General features: G+C 37.5%; 1 protein-coding gene and 1 non-coding gene across 3 annotated transcripts in view; one reads left to right on the forward strand and one right to left on the reverse strand.

The window, feature by feature from the left end:
* Window positions 1-14,305, forward strand: part of Ints4 (integrator complex subunit 4) — a 102,953-nt gene that overhangs the window by 9,825 nt on the left and 78,823 nt on the right. For both annotated transcript variants that reach the window (XM_003468530.5, XM_005003183.4), the window contains exon 4: window positions 8,495-8,601. In XM_003468530.5, the coding sequence (XP_003468578.1) occupies window positions 8,495-8,601 (107 nt within the window). The remainder of the gene's footprint in view (window positions 1-8,494; window positions 8,602-14,305) is intronic.
* LOC111756420 (small nucleolar RNA U13) lies at window positions 11,507-11,608 on the reverse strand. The gene has a single exon (XR_002790902.1). It is a non-coding gene; the product is annotated as a small nucleolar RNA U13 (small nucleolar RNA).

Genomic DNA, 14,305 nt, shown 5'->3' on the forward strand with positions numbered 1-14,305 from the left:
CATTTATTTATTTGGTCTTGTGTGTAGTTCAGGCTCACCTTGAACTCACAGCAGTCCTTTTGCCTTAGCCTCCCAAGTGCTGACATTACAGGCATGTATGTTACCATGTCTGGCATAACTGTTATTTGTTGATCTTTTTCCAAGTGGCATATAATTAAGATTGCTTACTTAAAACAGAAGATAGATTTTGTTATCCCAGTTTCATAGGTGGGAAGATGGAAGTTCAGAGATGCTAACTAGCTTGTTGATTGTTGTATAATATCTGGCAGGCTGATGCTTTGTTCTGTGTCCCACACTAACTCAGAAGCCTTGAGAGGTACTGTTCTAGTGACATTGGCCCGTAACCGTTGAGAGCCCACAGAGTGACCTCTCCCAGTCACCACGCTCTTACTTCCTTACTGATGCTCACTTGAGTACATTCTCAGTGTTCAAGTGAAGCAGCAAAGTATTTCATCTTTATTATTTCTTGGTTATCTGTTTTATATATTTATAGATTCTTTCACAGAGTTAATGTCTCAGCTGCCTCAATATTTTAAAATTTTAAAAAAGAAATTGTTATTTCTGTAAATATTACAATTTTATTCATTTGGTAGAATTGCTTGTAGTTTCAAAGAATAGCATTTGTGTGTGTGGGTTTTGAAACTTTTTTTCCCAAATGTATTTTATTTCTTGGAAAAAAAGAAAAAGAAGAAAGAAAAAAACTAAAACAAAATTTCAAAACCTGTCAATTTGGAGGCAACAATGTACAAACACTGCATATTGTCATCTCCAGATCATTCACCCAGAGCATAAGACACCTGCATTCAATTGTCTGAACAATACCAGAACAAATCTTTAAAGTGAACTCAGAGAAATCAGTAGTATAACTCTCTTGACTAAGAATAGTATTTTTGTTTTCTTTGTTTTTGTATTTTGAGGCAAGGTCTCACTGTGTAACCCAGGCTGGCCTTGAACTTGTGGTGATCTTCTGTTTCAGCCTCGTGAGTGCAGGGATTACAAGCATGCGCTATACCTCTGCCTTCAAAGAATAGTTTTATTTCATTTCAGGGTATAAATATTTCAACAAATATGGCTATTTATATATTGGACCACCAGGAGTGGTGGTAGATGGGTGCAGTCTGAGCACTTGGGAGGCTGAGGAGGACCATCTACATAGTGAGTCCAGGCTGGCCTGAACTACAGTGAGACCCTGTTTCTAAATAAATAAATAGACAATAGTAAAACTTAACCAGGGAGGGTTGTACATTCGTATAATTCCAGCATTCTGTGAGGCTTAGGCTAGAGGATGGCAAGTTGAGAACAATATGTGTAATTTAGCAACTTAGTGCAATCCCATTTCAAAGTAAAAAATTAAAAAGGATTGAGGATGTAGATCAGCATAAAGGCTCTTAATTGAAACCCCACTAGTATAATAGGGAAGGGCAGGCATCCAACTGCTGTTTTTTGTTTACCATAAAATTTCGCTTGTTTGAAACCTTTTGCTTATTTAATGATTATTACAATAACTGAATACTTTATTACATTGCATACATAGGTGGTGTATTTGCAAGTATGGAATCATTTGTGTACTTGAAGGAAACTGGTACATGTGATTTCCCACATTGCTTATATTTATGATTTCTCTCCAGTGTGGATTCTTTCATGTATTTGAATGGTATGAGAATTACAGAAGATTTTACATCATTACTTACATATATAGTTTCTCTACAGAGTGAGTCCTTTCATGAGTGTGAAGCCATTTGGAAAATTTGAAAGCTTTCCCACATTGCTAGCATGATAAGGTCTTTCTCCAATATGAATTCTTTCATGTACTTTAATGTAATTGGAAAAGGTGAAGCCTTTCCCTCATTATTTACATTTATATGGTTTCTCACCAGTGTGAATTCTTTCGTGTACATGAAGTACCTGACTGTCTGAAGGCCTTCCCACATTCCTTACATTTGTAAGGTTTTTATTCCTTGTGAATTCTGTGCAATTTAACGGAAATTTAATGTAAGAATGTTTTCCCGCACTGCTCACACACTAGGGTTTCTCACCAGGGTGAGTTTTTTCATGTACATAATGGGCACTGTAGGTCCTGAAGGCTTTCCTACATTCTCTACATTTATAACGTTTTTCTCCAGTGTGAATTTTTCTATGCAGATAAAGTACAACATGAGAATGCTTTCCTTTATTTTTTTAAATTTTTTTATTTTAAAGAGATTAAGACAAAATAGGACGTAACAAAGCAGATCAGAGCAGAACAATGTAAGCAACACAGTATTTCACCAGAAGACAACCCATAATTAACAGTAACTGCCACAATGTCTCTTTCTTTGAAATAGTTGAGTATAACCTCATATGCAATAATATCAAACATAGCATAACAGTATAAAAACATTCAAGAGAATGAGAGTATTACAGGGCATTCAGAACCAAATAACAGAAAACAAACAATGGCTAATATATTATCTCGTTTTCCATAGAAAATTTGTTTGTACTTTCACACATAATACAATTCAATTAGGTACAACATGATAGAGCCAATGGAAACAGAAGAGCAAGAGCATGGTAGGACTTCAGAGTAAGATGATATTATATCAATACTGGCTATTATAATGACTTGTTTCCCTCAAATTAGCTGTTCATACCATCACAGATAATAAAATCAAAAAACCAGGACAAACCCATTACAACTAACGAATGTGATCATTATAATGCTTCAAATGTAATGGGGAATCATGATTACCATAAACTCTTATGTACTCTTACTATTTCTTATACTAGCGAGACTATACGGTATTTTACATGTGAGTTTGATTTATTTTGCTTATGAGTATGGTCTCAAGTTGCATGCATTTATTAATAAATATCTCAATGTGATCATTCTTTATAGCTGAGCAGTACTCCATTGTATAAAAATACCACAACTTTTTTATCCATTCCTCAGTTGATGGACACTTAGGTTGTTTCCAAGATGTGGCTATTACAAATTGTGCTGCTATAAACATGGGTGCACATCTATCACTGTGGTATGATGTTTTCAGTTCTTCTTGGAATATGCCCAGGAGTAGAAAAGTTGGGTCGAATGGGATCTCCAATCCCAGCTTTTTGAGGAATCTCCAGACTGACCTCCACAGTGTTGTACCAGTCTACACTCCCACCAACAGTGCAGGAGAGTTCCTGTTCCCCACAGCCTCTCCAGCATTGTTGTTGGTAGTTTTCTTGATCCTGGCCATTCTTTCTGGAATGAGATGGAATCTCTGTGTTGTTTTAATTTGCATTCTCTAATGACTAATGATGATGAACATTTTTTCTTGTATTTATTTGCCATTTGTATTTCTTCATCTGAGAACTATGTATTCATCTCAAATGCCCATTTTTGGATTGGGTCCTTGAGTTTTGGAGATCTGATTTTTTAAAATTCTTTATATGTTTTAGACAGAAGTCCTTTGTCTGAGGGACAGTTCACTAAGATTTTTTCCCAGTTTGTGGGTTTTCTTTTCACTATGCTGGAGATTTCTTTTGACATGCAGAAACTTTTTTTTTTATCAGTACCAGGGATTGAACTCACGACCGCACGCTTGCAAGGCAGGTGCTTATACCTGCTGAGCTAAATCCCCAGCCCCAGTGCAGAAACTTTTTTTTATTTTTTTTTTTGTCTTTTTCGTTTTTATCGGTACCAGGGATCGAACTCACGACTGCCTGCTTGCAAGGCAGGTGCTTATGTTGCTGAGCTAAATCCCCAGCCCCCGAAATTTTTTAATAAGATGTGCTCCCAGTTATTGATTCTGGATAGCAGTTCCTGTGTGGTGCTTTCCTGCATTGCTCATACACACAGGGTTTCTACCAGTGTGAACTCTTTCATGTACCCCACATTCACTGAAGGCTTTCCCATATTGCTTATATATGCAGCATTTTTCTGCAGAATTCATTCTTTCGTGTTATTGAAGGGTACTGAAAGAGCTAAAGATTTTCACACATGTTATTCATGCACAAATTTCCTCCTTCCTCATATGAATCTTTCTGTTTTGCCAGAGAACTAGAATATTTGAAGTTTTTTCCACATTTCTTACATTCAGGGGTTTCTCTCCAGTGTATGTATGACCTTTTGAGCTTCCCAAAGCACTTGGGATAAGTGGAGGGTTTCCTATGTCCCTTAAATTTACATGACTTCTTTCCATATTCCTGATTCTCATACAGTTTGAACCCTAAAGGACACAGTTTTGGATGAATGCCCAATAAGGACTTCTCCACACACATGGCTTTCACATGGTTATAATCCAGTTTTCTAGTTTAAGGCATCTTGCCAGTTGTGGTGATGCATGCCTGTAATCCCAGCACTTGCAAGGCTGAGGCAGGAGAATCACTACGAGTTTGAGGCCAGCCTGAGTTATAAAGTAAGTTCAAGGCCAGTCTGAACTGCATAGTGAAACTGTCTCAAAAGAAAAAACAAACAAACAAAAACCCTATGATCTGGAAGCTGCATTTCTGGAGAACTGAAGATTTCTATGCATTGACTACCTTCTTCCCACAACCTGACCTTATAAATTTCTGCCAGAATTTTTGTCCTAATGTTCATTGGTGGTCTGGCCTTCCAGTTTGTGGTGGGGGCTTTGTGCAGGGAACATTGTGACAGGGATGAAGCCTCCTGCAGTCTCCTAAGACCTGCTTCTTACAGAGATGGCAAGCATATATCCCTGCCTCATCCTGCCTGCATCCCCTTTTTGAAAATCTTCATTTCTTGAGTCTTTCTTATGTATTACAGATGCAATTTATTTGCTTTGTAGTGAAAACCTTCTCAGGAGGCATTTAGTATTAGATTTCTCAGTTTTCCCAATTTGTTTTCCATCTGAAAAATTTGTGGACTTTCCTCATCTATCTACGTTTTTCTTATCCTTACAAGATTATATTTTGCTTTTTAAAAAACTTTTTTTACTCTCATATTAGTAAAGTTTTAGGAAACAGCAGAGATTAATAGATGTGTCCAACTACTCTGTTTAACTGGAAATCTTACTAAGAAGTGATTTAATTCTGAGAAAACACCATGAAGCATTTCATTGTTTAAATTCAGAGCCATTTAGTAAAATATGCAGTTGCTCATCCAGTGCATTTTTATTTCTTCCCTGCCACCAGTGCCACTTTATTGCTTGGGCCAGTTTCCCAGGTGGCTTTGTTTTGCTTTTGGGGGGTTTTTTTTGTCCCAGGAATTGAACTCACGACCTTGTGCTTGCCAGGCAGGCACTTGCACTGCTGGGCTATGTCCCTGGCTCCCAGGTGGCTTTTGACTTCAAGAAGTCCTGTCTTAACCAATATGCAGACTGATTCCCCCAAGTTAATAAAAGGCTTTCTTCCAGGTGGATTACGTGTGTCTGGTTTTGCTAGCTCAGCTCCCAGATTTCAAAGAATGACCTATTTTGCTGATTCAAATACTAAGATTGATTTCTGCTCTTCAGTTTCTCGAATTGAATCTCATTGAAAATAATGTACAATATGATTTGTCTCATAATAGCAACTATTCCTAATTAAAGCAGTATTTAATGCAATTCCCAGTTAATTTCTTTGGTGATTTTTATATTATTGCATTACCTTGAATATCAAGAAGATACAGTCTGTGTTGCCTGTTCATTACACAGATAAGCACAATAAAGTGGATGCTAAACTATCAACACATAAATGTCTTTGCTGTGTCCCTGAGTGTGTAATAAGCAAGTGTAATACATATTGTAACTAGTTTTGTTATAACTGTAACTTATGAGGGAAAAATTTGATAGGAATAATACTGTATATTGCTAATTTTTAACCCTACTGACAACATTATGATACATTGACTCATATACAGTATTCATTGCACACAGAAATCTTATGATTGGTTAAAGTTAAGTACTTACACGTTAAACCCTCAGCCTGAGTCTATATTCCTAGCCCTTGTCTGTATGTTCTTAGTATTGGGTTTTGGATGCCCTTCGTTCTTTTGGGGGTTTGAGAGCACTGTACTTGAGAAAAAGCTAAGAGATATATTAGGAAAGAATGAAGTAGTTAAAAGTTTTATTTTCAGAGATACCGTAGGTGCTAATACTGGATTTAACCTTCAGATTTAATTTCTTTTCTGGATCTGGTAGTTATTCAGTAAATCCCATAGGTCTATGTAATATTTTAATTGTATAAAATTCCTTTATTACTTTGTAGCCTGTAACAGAGTGTCTGTCTGCCTTTTAAACCCGTTGCAATAACTTTGCTGAAATATTAACATATTAGTAAAACTTTTCTTAAACAAACAAAAAAAAAGAAGTGATTTAATTGTTTTTCCAGGGCATAGTCAGTTGTATATCATGTATTCCATTTTTTGCATATTTGCTTTATTATGATTTAGTTTGCATTTTTCTTAAATGAATGATTTCTTTTGATAAATTGAATTTAAGCCGGACATAGTGGTACATGCCTGTATTCTTCCCAGTACTCTGGGACACTGAGGCAGAAAGATCATGAATTCAAACCAAACCTGGGCAATTTAGTAATCTAGTGAACCTTTTCTCTAAAAGGGAGTGTGCGTTTTTGGGTGTGGGTTAGTGCAAATGCCCTAGCTTCAATTTAAAGAGAATTTTTGTGTTAGTAATGTAAAAAACTCATAATGTAGCTTCAATAGATGATATCTGCAGAATTAAAATCTGTGCATAATTAATAACATGAAAATGATTAGCTGGACTTGGTGGTTCATGCCTGTAGTTGAAGCTGCTTAGGAGCTTCACATAGGTGGATCACAAGTTAAAGGCCAGTCTAGTCAATTTAGGGAGATTTTTTTTTTTTTTTTCTTTTTTGAGGTAGAGTTTCACTAGGCAATTCAACCAACTGGCCTGGAACTCACTTTGTAGTCCAGGCTAGCCTCAAACTTGAAGTGATCCTCCCAGCCTTCCGAGTGCTGGGATTATAGGTGTGTACCAATTTAGAGAGATCAAACCAACAAAGAAGCTGACTATATTGCACCAGTGGGTTCAGTTGCTAATACTGTACTCCCCTAATTATAATGTAGAGGAAATTTTAAAACTCACAAGCCTGACACTGTATGGAGGATGGGATAGGCAAGCCCAGCCCATTTGGACAAGTAGCTTTGGCAGTCTAATGCCAGCTGCAACTTATAAAGAATAGATATAACTGAGCCAGAGAGTACGTCTTGCTATGCTTACTTGCTTCAAGGACAGACTGGCTTGGTTAAAGACAACAATTAATTCTACTTATCCATCCAAGTCCCTGACCTTCCTGCTTATGATAAGAAACCCCTTTCCGCCCAGAACAAGTCTGCCTGACAATGTAAGAGCCAGCTTATATAACCATTTATAAAACAACCTGCTCTGAGCCTTTTGTACTTCCTGCTTGAAACATATAAAATATATGTTTAAGCCCAACACTGGGTTAATGATTTGAAATTCTGTTTCCCCCAGCCTGCAGAGTTGCCTTCCAGCTCCTTGATGACTGCATGTCTTCTCTCTGGTTTGATTCTGTTTTTTCCACAATATGAATGCCACTAAAATTCTCTTGCACACTGCCGGCATTATAAGGATAATATTTGGAGCATAAGAATATTTAGACAAACAAGAAGATTAATATACCATAGGTTTATTTGAATTTTGCTGTTTGTCCAGTTTCTGAAACTTTCATTGAGCATCTAATGAGAATACAAAATAAAACACATTGTTTCTTTCCTTTTCCTTTTTCTGTTTCTTTTACCTTTCTTTTCTTTCTTTCTTTTTTTTTTTTGAGACTAGGTCATCCTATTTAGTTCAAGATGGCCTTTTCACTATGTAGTCCAGGCTTGCCTCAAACTCCTGGTGATTCCCCTGTCTCAGCCTTCTGAGTATTAGCACCACAGGCGTGTGCCACCGCTTCTGGCACATTTTAAGGATCTTTCAATTTTCTGATTTAGTCTGGTGTGAAAGTAAGTATAATAAAGCATTATACTTGCTGTAGGAGTTGCTAAAGAACAAGGAGGAGGAAAAGTTCTTTTCTTTTGGGAGATTTGGACCAGCTCTGTGTAACAAGTGACAATTTAGGGATCAGTAGGTGCTTCTTGACGATAGGGAAGGCATTCAAGGTAGAGAAGACAGCCTGAGCAAAGATGAGGGGAGGCGAAATTAATAGTAGTTGGAAAAATGTGCTAGCAGAGACTTGAAAGGGATGAGTTAGAAAAGGTAGGCAGGGCTAGCTACCCGTGAAGGTCTGGTATGTATATTTGTGTGTCCTGCTAGGGAATTTGAACTTTATCTTGAAGGCAATTAAAAATCCTTCACTCAAGCACTGAACATTTTCAAGCACCTACTCTGTAAATATTCCCAATCCTGTGTAAGACTCAAATTTTTAGACTTAACTTCATTTAGAAATATAGCTTTTAATTGAAGAGACGAAGTATTAGACAGTAGAATACAGCTGACAGAATTCTACATTCTTTACCAAAATAAATTAGTATTTATAATGCTCTCCTTTTGAATTCTGTAACTCACCTTCCCACCTTCTTTTCTAGAATCTCACCAAGTCCTAGCTCAGTTGCTGGATACTTTGCTTGCGATTGGCACCAAGCTAGCAGAGAACCAAGCCATACAAACACGATTAGTTGATGTAGCCTGCAAGGTAAGCCAATATTGAGCTTTTAATTGACTTTTTGGCATTGTTTTCATTGTCTCTTTGTAGGATAACCTTAATGTGTTTTTGAAGTGCTGGTTTGTGGGCATGACTTTCTTACGGTGCTGGTTTGTCATGGAAAGATCTGATTTTTTCATCAGTTTTGAAAGATAGCTTTTCAGGCTATATCAGTGTGGACTAGAAGTTGTGTTCTTTTTAGGGTTTGAAATGCTTCACTCCAAGCTCTTCGGTCATTTAAGGTTTAAGAAGTCTGCTGTAATTATAATGGGCTCACCTGTGTAACTGACTTCTTGTTTTCTCTAACAGCTTTTGAAATTCTGTTCTTGTATTGGGCTTCTGGAATTTTGAGATTTTGAGTATGATGTGTTGTGGAGAAGTTCTTTTTGATCATGGCTATTTAAAGTTTATTTGCCTTCCTTACCTGTGTGTCAGATTGTGCCTCACTGCCTGAGTGCTGGGGTTGCAGGTGTGCTCCACCACACCTGGCTCTGCTGCCCATACTTTAAATAGAATTTTTAGTCTTCTGGGTATCTGTGTGGTACCTTTCCATGGACTGTAATTCTTTTCTAAACTAGTCCTTCATGTTTTGTATCATGTTACGTTTAGCTCAGCTACCTTTGCCTTAGTGTCACTGGTCGTTTTCGGTGTATTATCTGTTTAGGTTTATATTCTTTGAGCTTCCTGAGCACCTTACTGTTTTTTTAAAATGTCTTTTGTCATTTCAAATAATTCAGCTGTGTGGTTTTTGATTTCCTCCTTGTCAATGTCCCATAGATTAGCTTTGGGAGAGTAGGGAGGTTTTGTTTTTTTTTTTTTTTTTTAAACAAAACAAACATAGCAAGACTTTATTTAAATGGTACATGTACTTTTTGGAGTTTTTTGTTTGTTTTTATTTTGAAGGTAGTAAAAGTACAACAGAACAAAGCCAATCGAGACAATGCAGTGAAATTGGTACAGAACTTCATAGCAGGATACTGGGATAACAGTAATGGGTACCATAGTATATCTCATTATCTTCACAATAGTTGTTCATTCAATCAGGTTTAGCAAAATCAAACCAAAACGGAACATTATAATACCAATCAAAACAGAATATTGAACAGAGCAAAACAGTTAATCAGAACAAAGCAAAACAGTGAAGACAATGTTTGCCTTCAAAGAGAATATAGAAGGAAATCCTCCGTATTTGCTATGTTGCATAGGGTCATCCTCCCAAGAGATGCTCAGAACTCTGCTCCAAGTTACTAACGGGGTGGGGGATGGGATGTTTGATTCTTAGCCTGTGTGCTGGTAGCCTCACAGGAGACACTGACTGGTTTTCTTCCTGGCTTGCCTGCCACTTGCTCGTGCCATGGCTGCTTACCAGGAAACAGAGCCTGTTGCTTTCTTGCTCAGCGCCCTAAGATCCAACATGGCTGGATCTCGGGAGATGGTGACTGGTTCTCTTCCCGGCTTGCCTGCAGCTCGCTAGTGCGGGGACTGCTTACCAGTGGTGAGTTTTTTTTTTTTTTTTTTTTTTTGTCTTTTATCGTTTTTATCGGTACCAGGGATCGAACTCACAACTGCCTGCTTGCAAGGCAGGCGCTTATGCTGCTGAGCTTAATCCCCAGCCCCTACAGAGTGGTGAGTTTTTGAAGGCAAAGTTTTGTTGCCTTGTCTTCTCCTGTATCTTTGGGTAAGTGTGTGTGTGTGTGTATTTGTGTGTGCTGAGATTTGCAGCTCAATTATAGTAAAGTTTTTCAGCATTTCTTTTTTTTTCTTTATTCTTTCTTTTTTTTGGAGATAGAGTCTTAACTAAGTTGCTTGGGCTAGGCTTGAATTTGTATTCCTCTTCACTAGCCTCCTAGAGTGTTGTGATTACAGGGATGTATCACTATGCACCACTGAGTTTGTTTAAGGATCTCATGATCCAGTAGACTTATGAGAGAAACCTAATATGTGATAGTATGCTTCATGCAATTAATAGAAGCAAGTATGAAGTATAAAAGTTGCTTGCAGAAAAGAGTGAAGAAAGTCCTTGACAGTGAGAGACGTATTAGGAAGACCATTCTGGAGGAGATGACATTTCACTTGGGTTTTAAAAGACAAATGGTAGTTTATTAAGTTAGTGAGGTTAGTATTCCTTTTTTTTTTTTTTGAGACAGGGTCTTGCTGTATGGTTTACGCTGGCCTTGAACTAACTGTGTAGCCCAGACAGGCCTCAAACTGTCAGCAATCCTGTTGCCTCAGCCTCCTGAGTGGTGGGGTACAGGCATGTGCCACCATGCCCGATTAGTGTGTCTTAGTTGAAACTGTTTCATTTGTTCCAAAAGAGGAATATGGGGCCTAAGAGTAGTGTTTCTTAATGAAAGCATTTTTAATTGTTCCAAAAGAGGGATATGGGGCATGAGGGTAGGGCTTAATCTAATTAGGGAATTTAGTGAAGGTTTTCTAAAGGAATGTTAATTGAGTCTGAGCTTTAATGACTTAGGACATGGTAGAAAATTAAACAAAGGGGATATAAAGCATGGGTAGAGAAAGCATTTTAAGGCAAAAGGAGAAGCATATGCAAAGATTCTGTGGCAGGCGGAAGCATATTAAGTTAAAACAAATTAAAGACAGTGGTAAGGCTAGCACAGTTGTTCTCAAAGTGTGGCCTGAGGACTCTGAATTGTTAGGAATCGCATGAAGAGTTAGTGGGATCTTCCCTTTTGAACTGCGTATCTCAGAGACTAGATTTTGTCCTCTAGACAAAACAGCATGTCAGATTGAATGTAAAAATAGAGTAATTTTTTTGTTAAGGAATTAACATTTTAAATTTTTGTTTTTAATTTCTAATTAGTACTGATGGATATAATTTACCTAAACAAAAGCTCTTTGGGAGTCTTTAATAGTTTTTTTTTTTTTTTTTTTATGTCAGATGGGTAATGTGCCAAGATCATAACAAGGTTGAAAGGAGGCACATGTCACGCATAGAGCATGAACACCCAATCATCACGCTTATGAACCTGAGGATCTCTTTAATAGTTTTTAATGGCATAAATGGATCTTGAGACCAAAAATTTTAATAACTCTTGGTTTTTCAGGCATGGTGGCATACACCTGTAATCTCAGCACTCAGGAGGGTGAGGCAGGAGGATTGCTGAGTTTGAGGCCAGCCTGTGCCTCATAGTGAGTTCAAGTCCATGCTGCCTATACAGCAAGATCCTGTCTCAAAAAAGAAAAGAACTCTTGAGTTTAGAAGTAGAATGTTAGAGTGCTTGATATGATTGAGAAGATATTAAAGTGTTTTGAGTGACAGGTGTGGAGGTGACATTAGATTTGCATTGCAACATTTTATTCTTGTATTGTTGATAACTGATTGGAGATGAGGTCATGTGGCTATGGAGAAGACTAGTTTCGGTGTTACTTCACATGAGAGGTCATAATAGCTTGGATTAAAGTGATGGAAAGATATACTGTAGATAGAATTGAGGACTAAAATTGAAAATATTTAATGATCAGTGGAACATGGGTGAGGAAGAAGAAATTATGAAAGATGCTAACTTTCTGGCTTAGTGCCAGATTAGATGTTGGTGTCTTTCTCTAAGAAAGAGGGCTTGGTGGTACGGTCCTGTAGTCCCAACATTAAGGATGCTGAGGCAAGAGGATTGCTTTGAGTTCGAGGATAGTCAGGGGTACCTAGTGAGACTCTGTCTCAAACAACCAAAAAAAAACCAAAAGTGATTAAAACATTGGGTTTGGTTGAGTATAGCACAAATCTAGACTCCTTAGTAATTTCAAACTTACAAAAACTTTGCAATCATAATACAATTTTCTTTATAATCCTCTTCCTGATTTACCAATAGTCAATGTTTTCCTACATTTAGTATTTATCTTTGTGTACATACTGTTTTTCTTGAACCATGTATGTATGTATGTATGTATGTATGTATGTATGTATGTGTTTTGTGACAGGGTCTTACTACATAGTTCAGGCTAGCCTTGAATTCACTGTGTAACCCAGGCTGTCCTCAAACGCATGGTGATTATTCTGCTTCAGCCTCCCAAGTGCTGGAATTACAGGAGTGCCCCATCATGCCTGGCTTTGCTTTTTTTCTTTTCTTTTTCTTTTCTCTTCTCTTCTGGTATGGGAATCAAACTGACAACCTCATGCTTGCCAGGCAGACACTTAGGCTGCTGATTTAAATCCCTGGCCCTTCTCTTGACCTTGTCACTACGTACATCCCCAGTGTTTAGACATGGTCTCACTAAGTTCCTATATTGACTAGGATGTGCTTGAATTTGTGAGCCTTCTTCCTTGGCCTCCCAGAGTACAAGTGGAACATTATTAGCATGTGACACTACATCCACCTTTAATAAGTTTTGTTTTTTATTTTGTTTTATGGGACAGGGTGTTGCTATGTAGTTTGGGCTGGCCTTGGACTCACTGTGTAGCCCAGGCTGGCTTCGAGCTCACGGTGATCCTCTACCTCAGCCTCATGAGTGCTGGGATTACAGGTGTGTACCACTAGTTTAGCTCTTCTCTTTTTTGACTAATAAAACCTACAGTTTGATGATTTCTGGGATTGCAGGTATTTGCCACAGCACCTGCCCTTTTATATAGTACATTTATGTAATAGTTTTATTTATTTAGTTTTTGCAATATTGGATAGTGAACCCAGGTCTTCGTACATGCTAAGTTAGTGCTTTACTACTGAGTTATAACTGTCTTTTCTTTTTTCCCCCTTGTCTTTTTTGATTTTTATTCTGAGATGGTCTCCCTAAGTTATCTAGGCTTGTCTCAGACTTACAGTCCTCCTGCCTTAGCCCCCTGAGTAGCTGGGATTATAGGTGTGTGCAGTGTGTCTGGCATATTATCATACTTTCTTCGTATTTATGAACCACATTGCCGGACTGCATCTCAAGAAAAAGAAATTTACTTTTTTCAGTTTTTAAATTTTATTGTTACATTTTAGATATATATAACATTCATCATAAGGAATTTTTGCCTCATATTAAGCATTTAAAATTGTATATTTTTATGTTATGTTGGAATTTGTTAGATACAGTATACAGTGAATATTTAAATTTTAAAAAGTATTACAGTGATGTACTATAGCAATACATATTGTTAGCACTTGGGAGGCAGAGGTAGGAGGATTCCCGTGAGTTTGAGGCCAGCCTGGGCTACATAGTGAGTTCAAGGCTAGCCTGAATTACAGAGTGAGACCCTGCCTCAAAAACAAAACAAAACAAAACAACAAAAGATACATTGCTGTTAATCCTCCTCAAAAACTCCTATTTGTTTCAAATATAGTTATCTCATCATTCTTGCCAATTTCTTTTTTGAGGCAAGTTGCTATATAGTTCAGGCTGACCTTGAACTTGTGATGAACTTCCTGTGTCAGCCTTCTGAGAGTGACAATTTTAGGCACATACCAGCATGCTCAGCTCTTGCCACTTTCTGAAACAGCTCTGGAAGTTTTCTTTCATGAATGTATGTATAAGATATGATAAAAATGCATTGAACGGTGCTGCCAATTTTTTCAATTTTTATAAAAATCTATATTTCATCACTGTAATGCATTTTAAAAATCAAATACATTTAATTATATAGGTAGCCAGGTGTGGCGGCGTACACCTGTAATTCCAGCATTCTGGGAGGTGAGGTAGGAAGATTGCCATGAGTTCAAGGCTACTGCATAGTGAGACCCTGTCTCTCTCTGTCTCT

This window comes from Cavia porcellus, unplaced genomic scaffold, assembly GCF_034190915.1.
Source record: "Cavia porcellus strain 051 isolate PalLab524CR breed Dunkin Hartley unplaced genomic scaffold, mCavPor4.1 scaffold_9, whole genome shotgun sequence".
Lineage (NCBI taxonomy): Eukaryota > Metazoa > Chordata > Mammalia > Rodentia > Caviidae > Cavia > Cavia porcellus.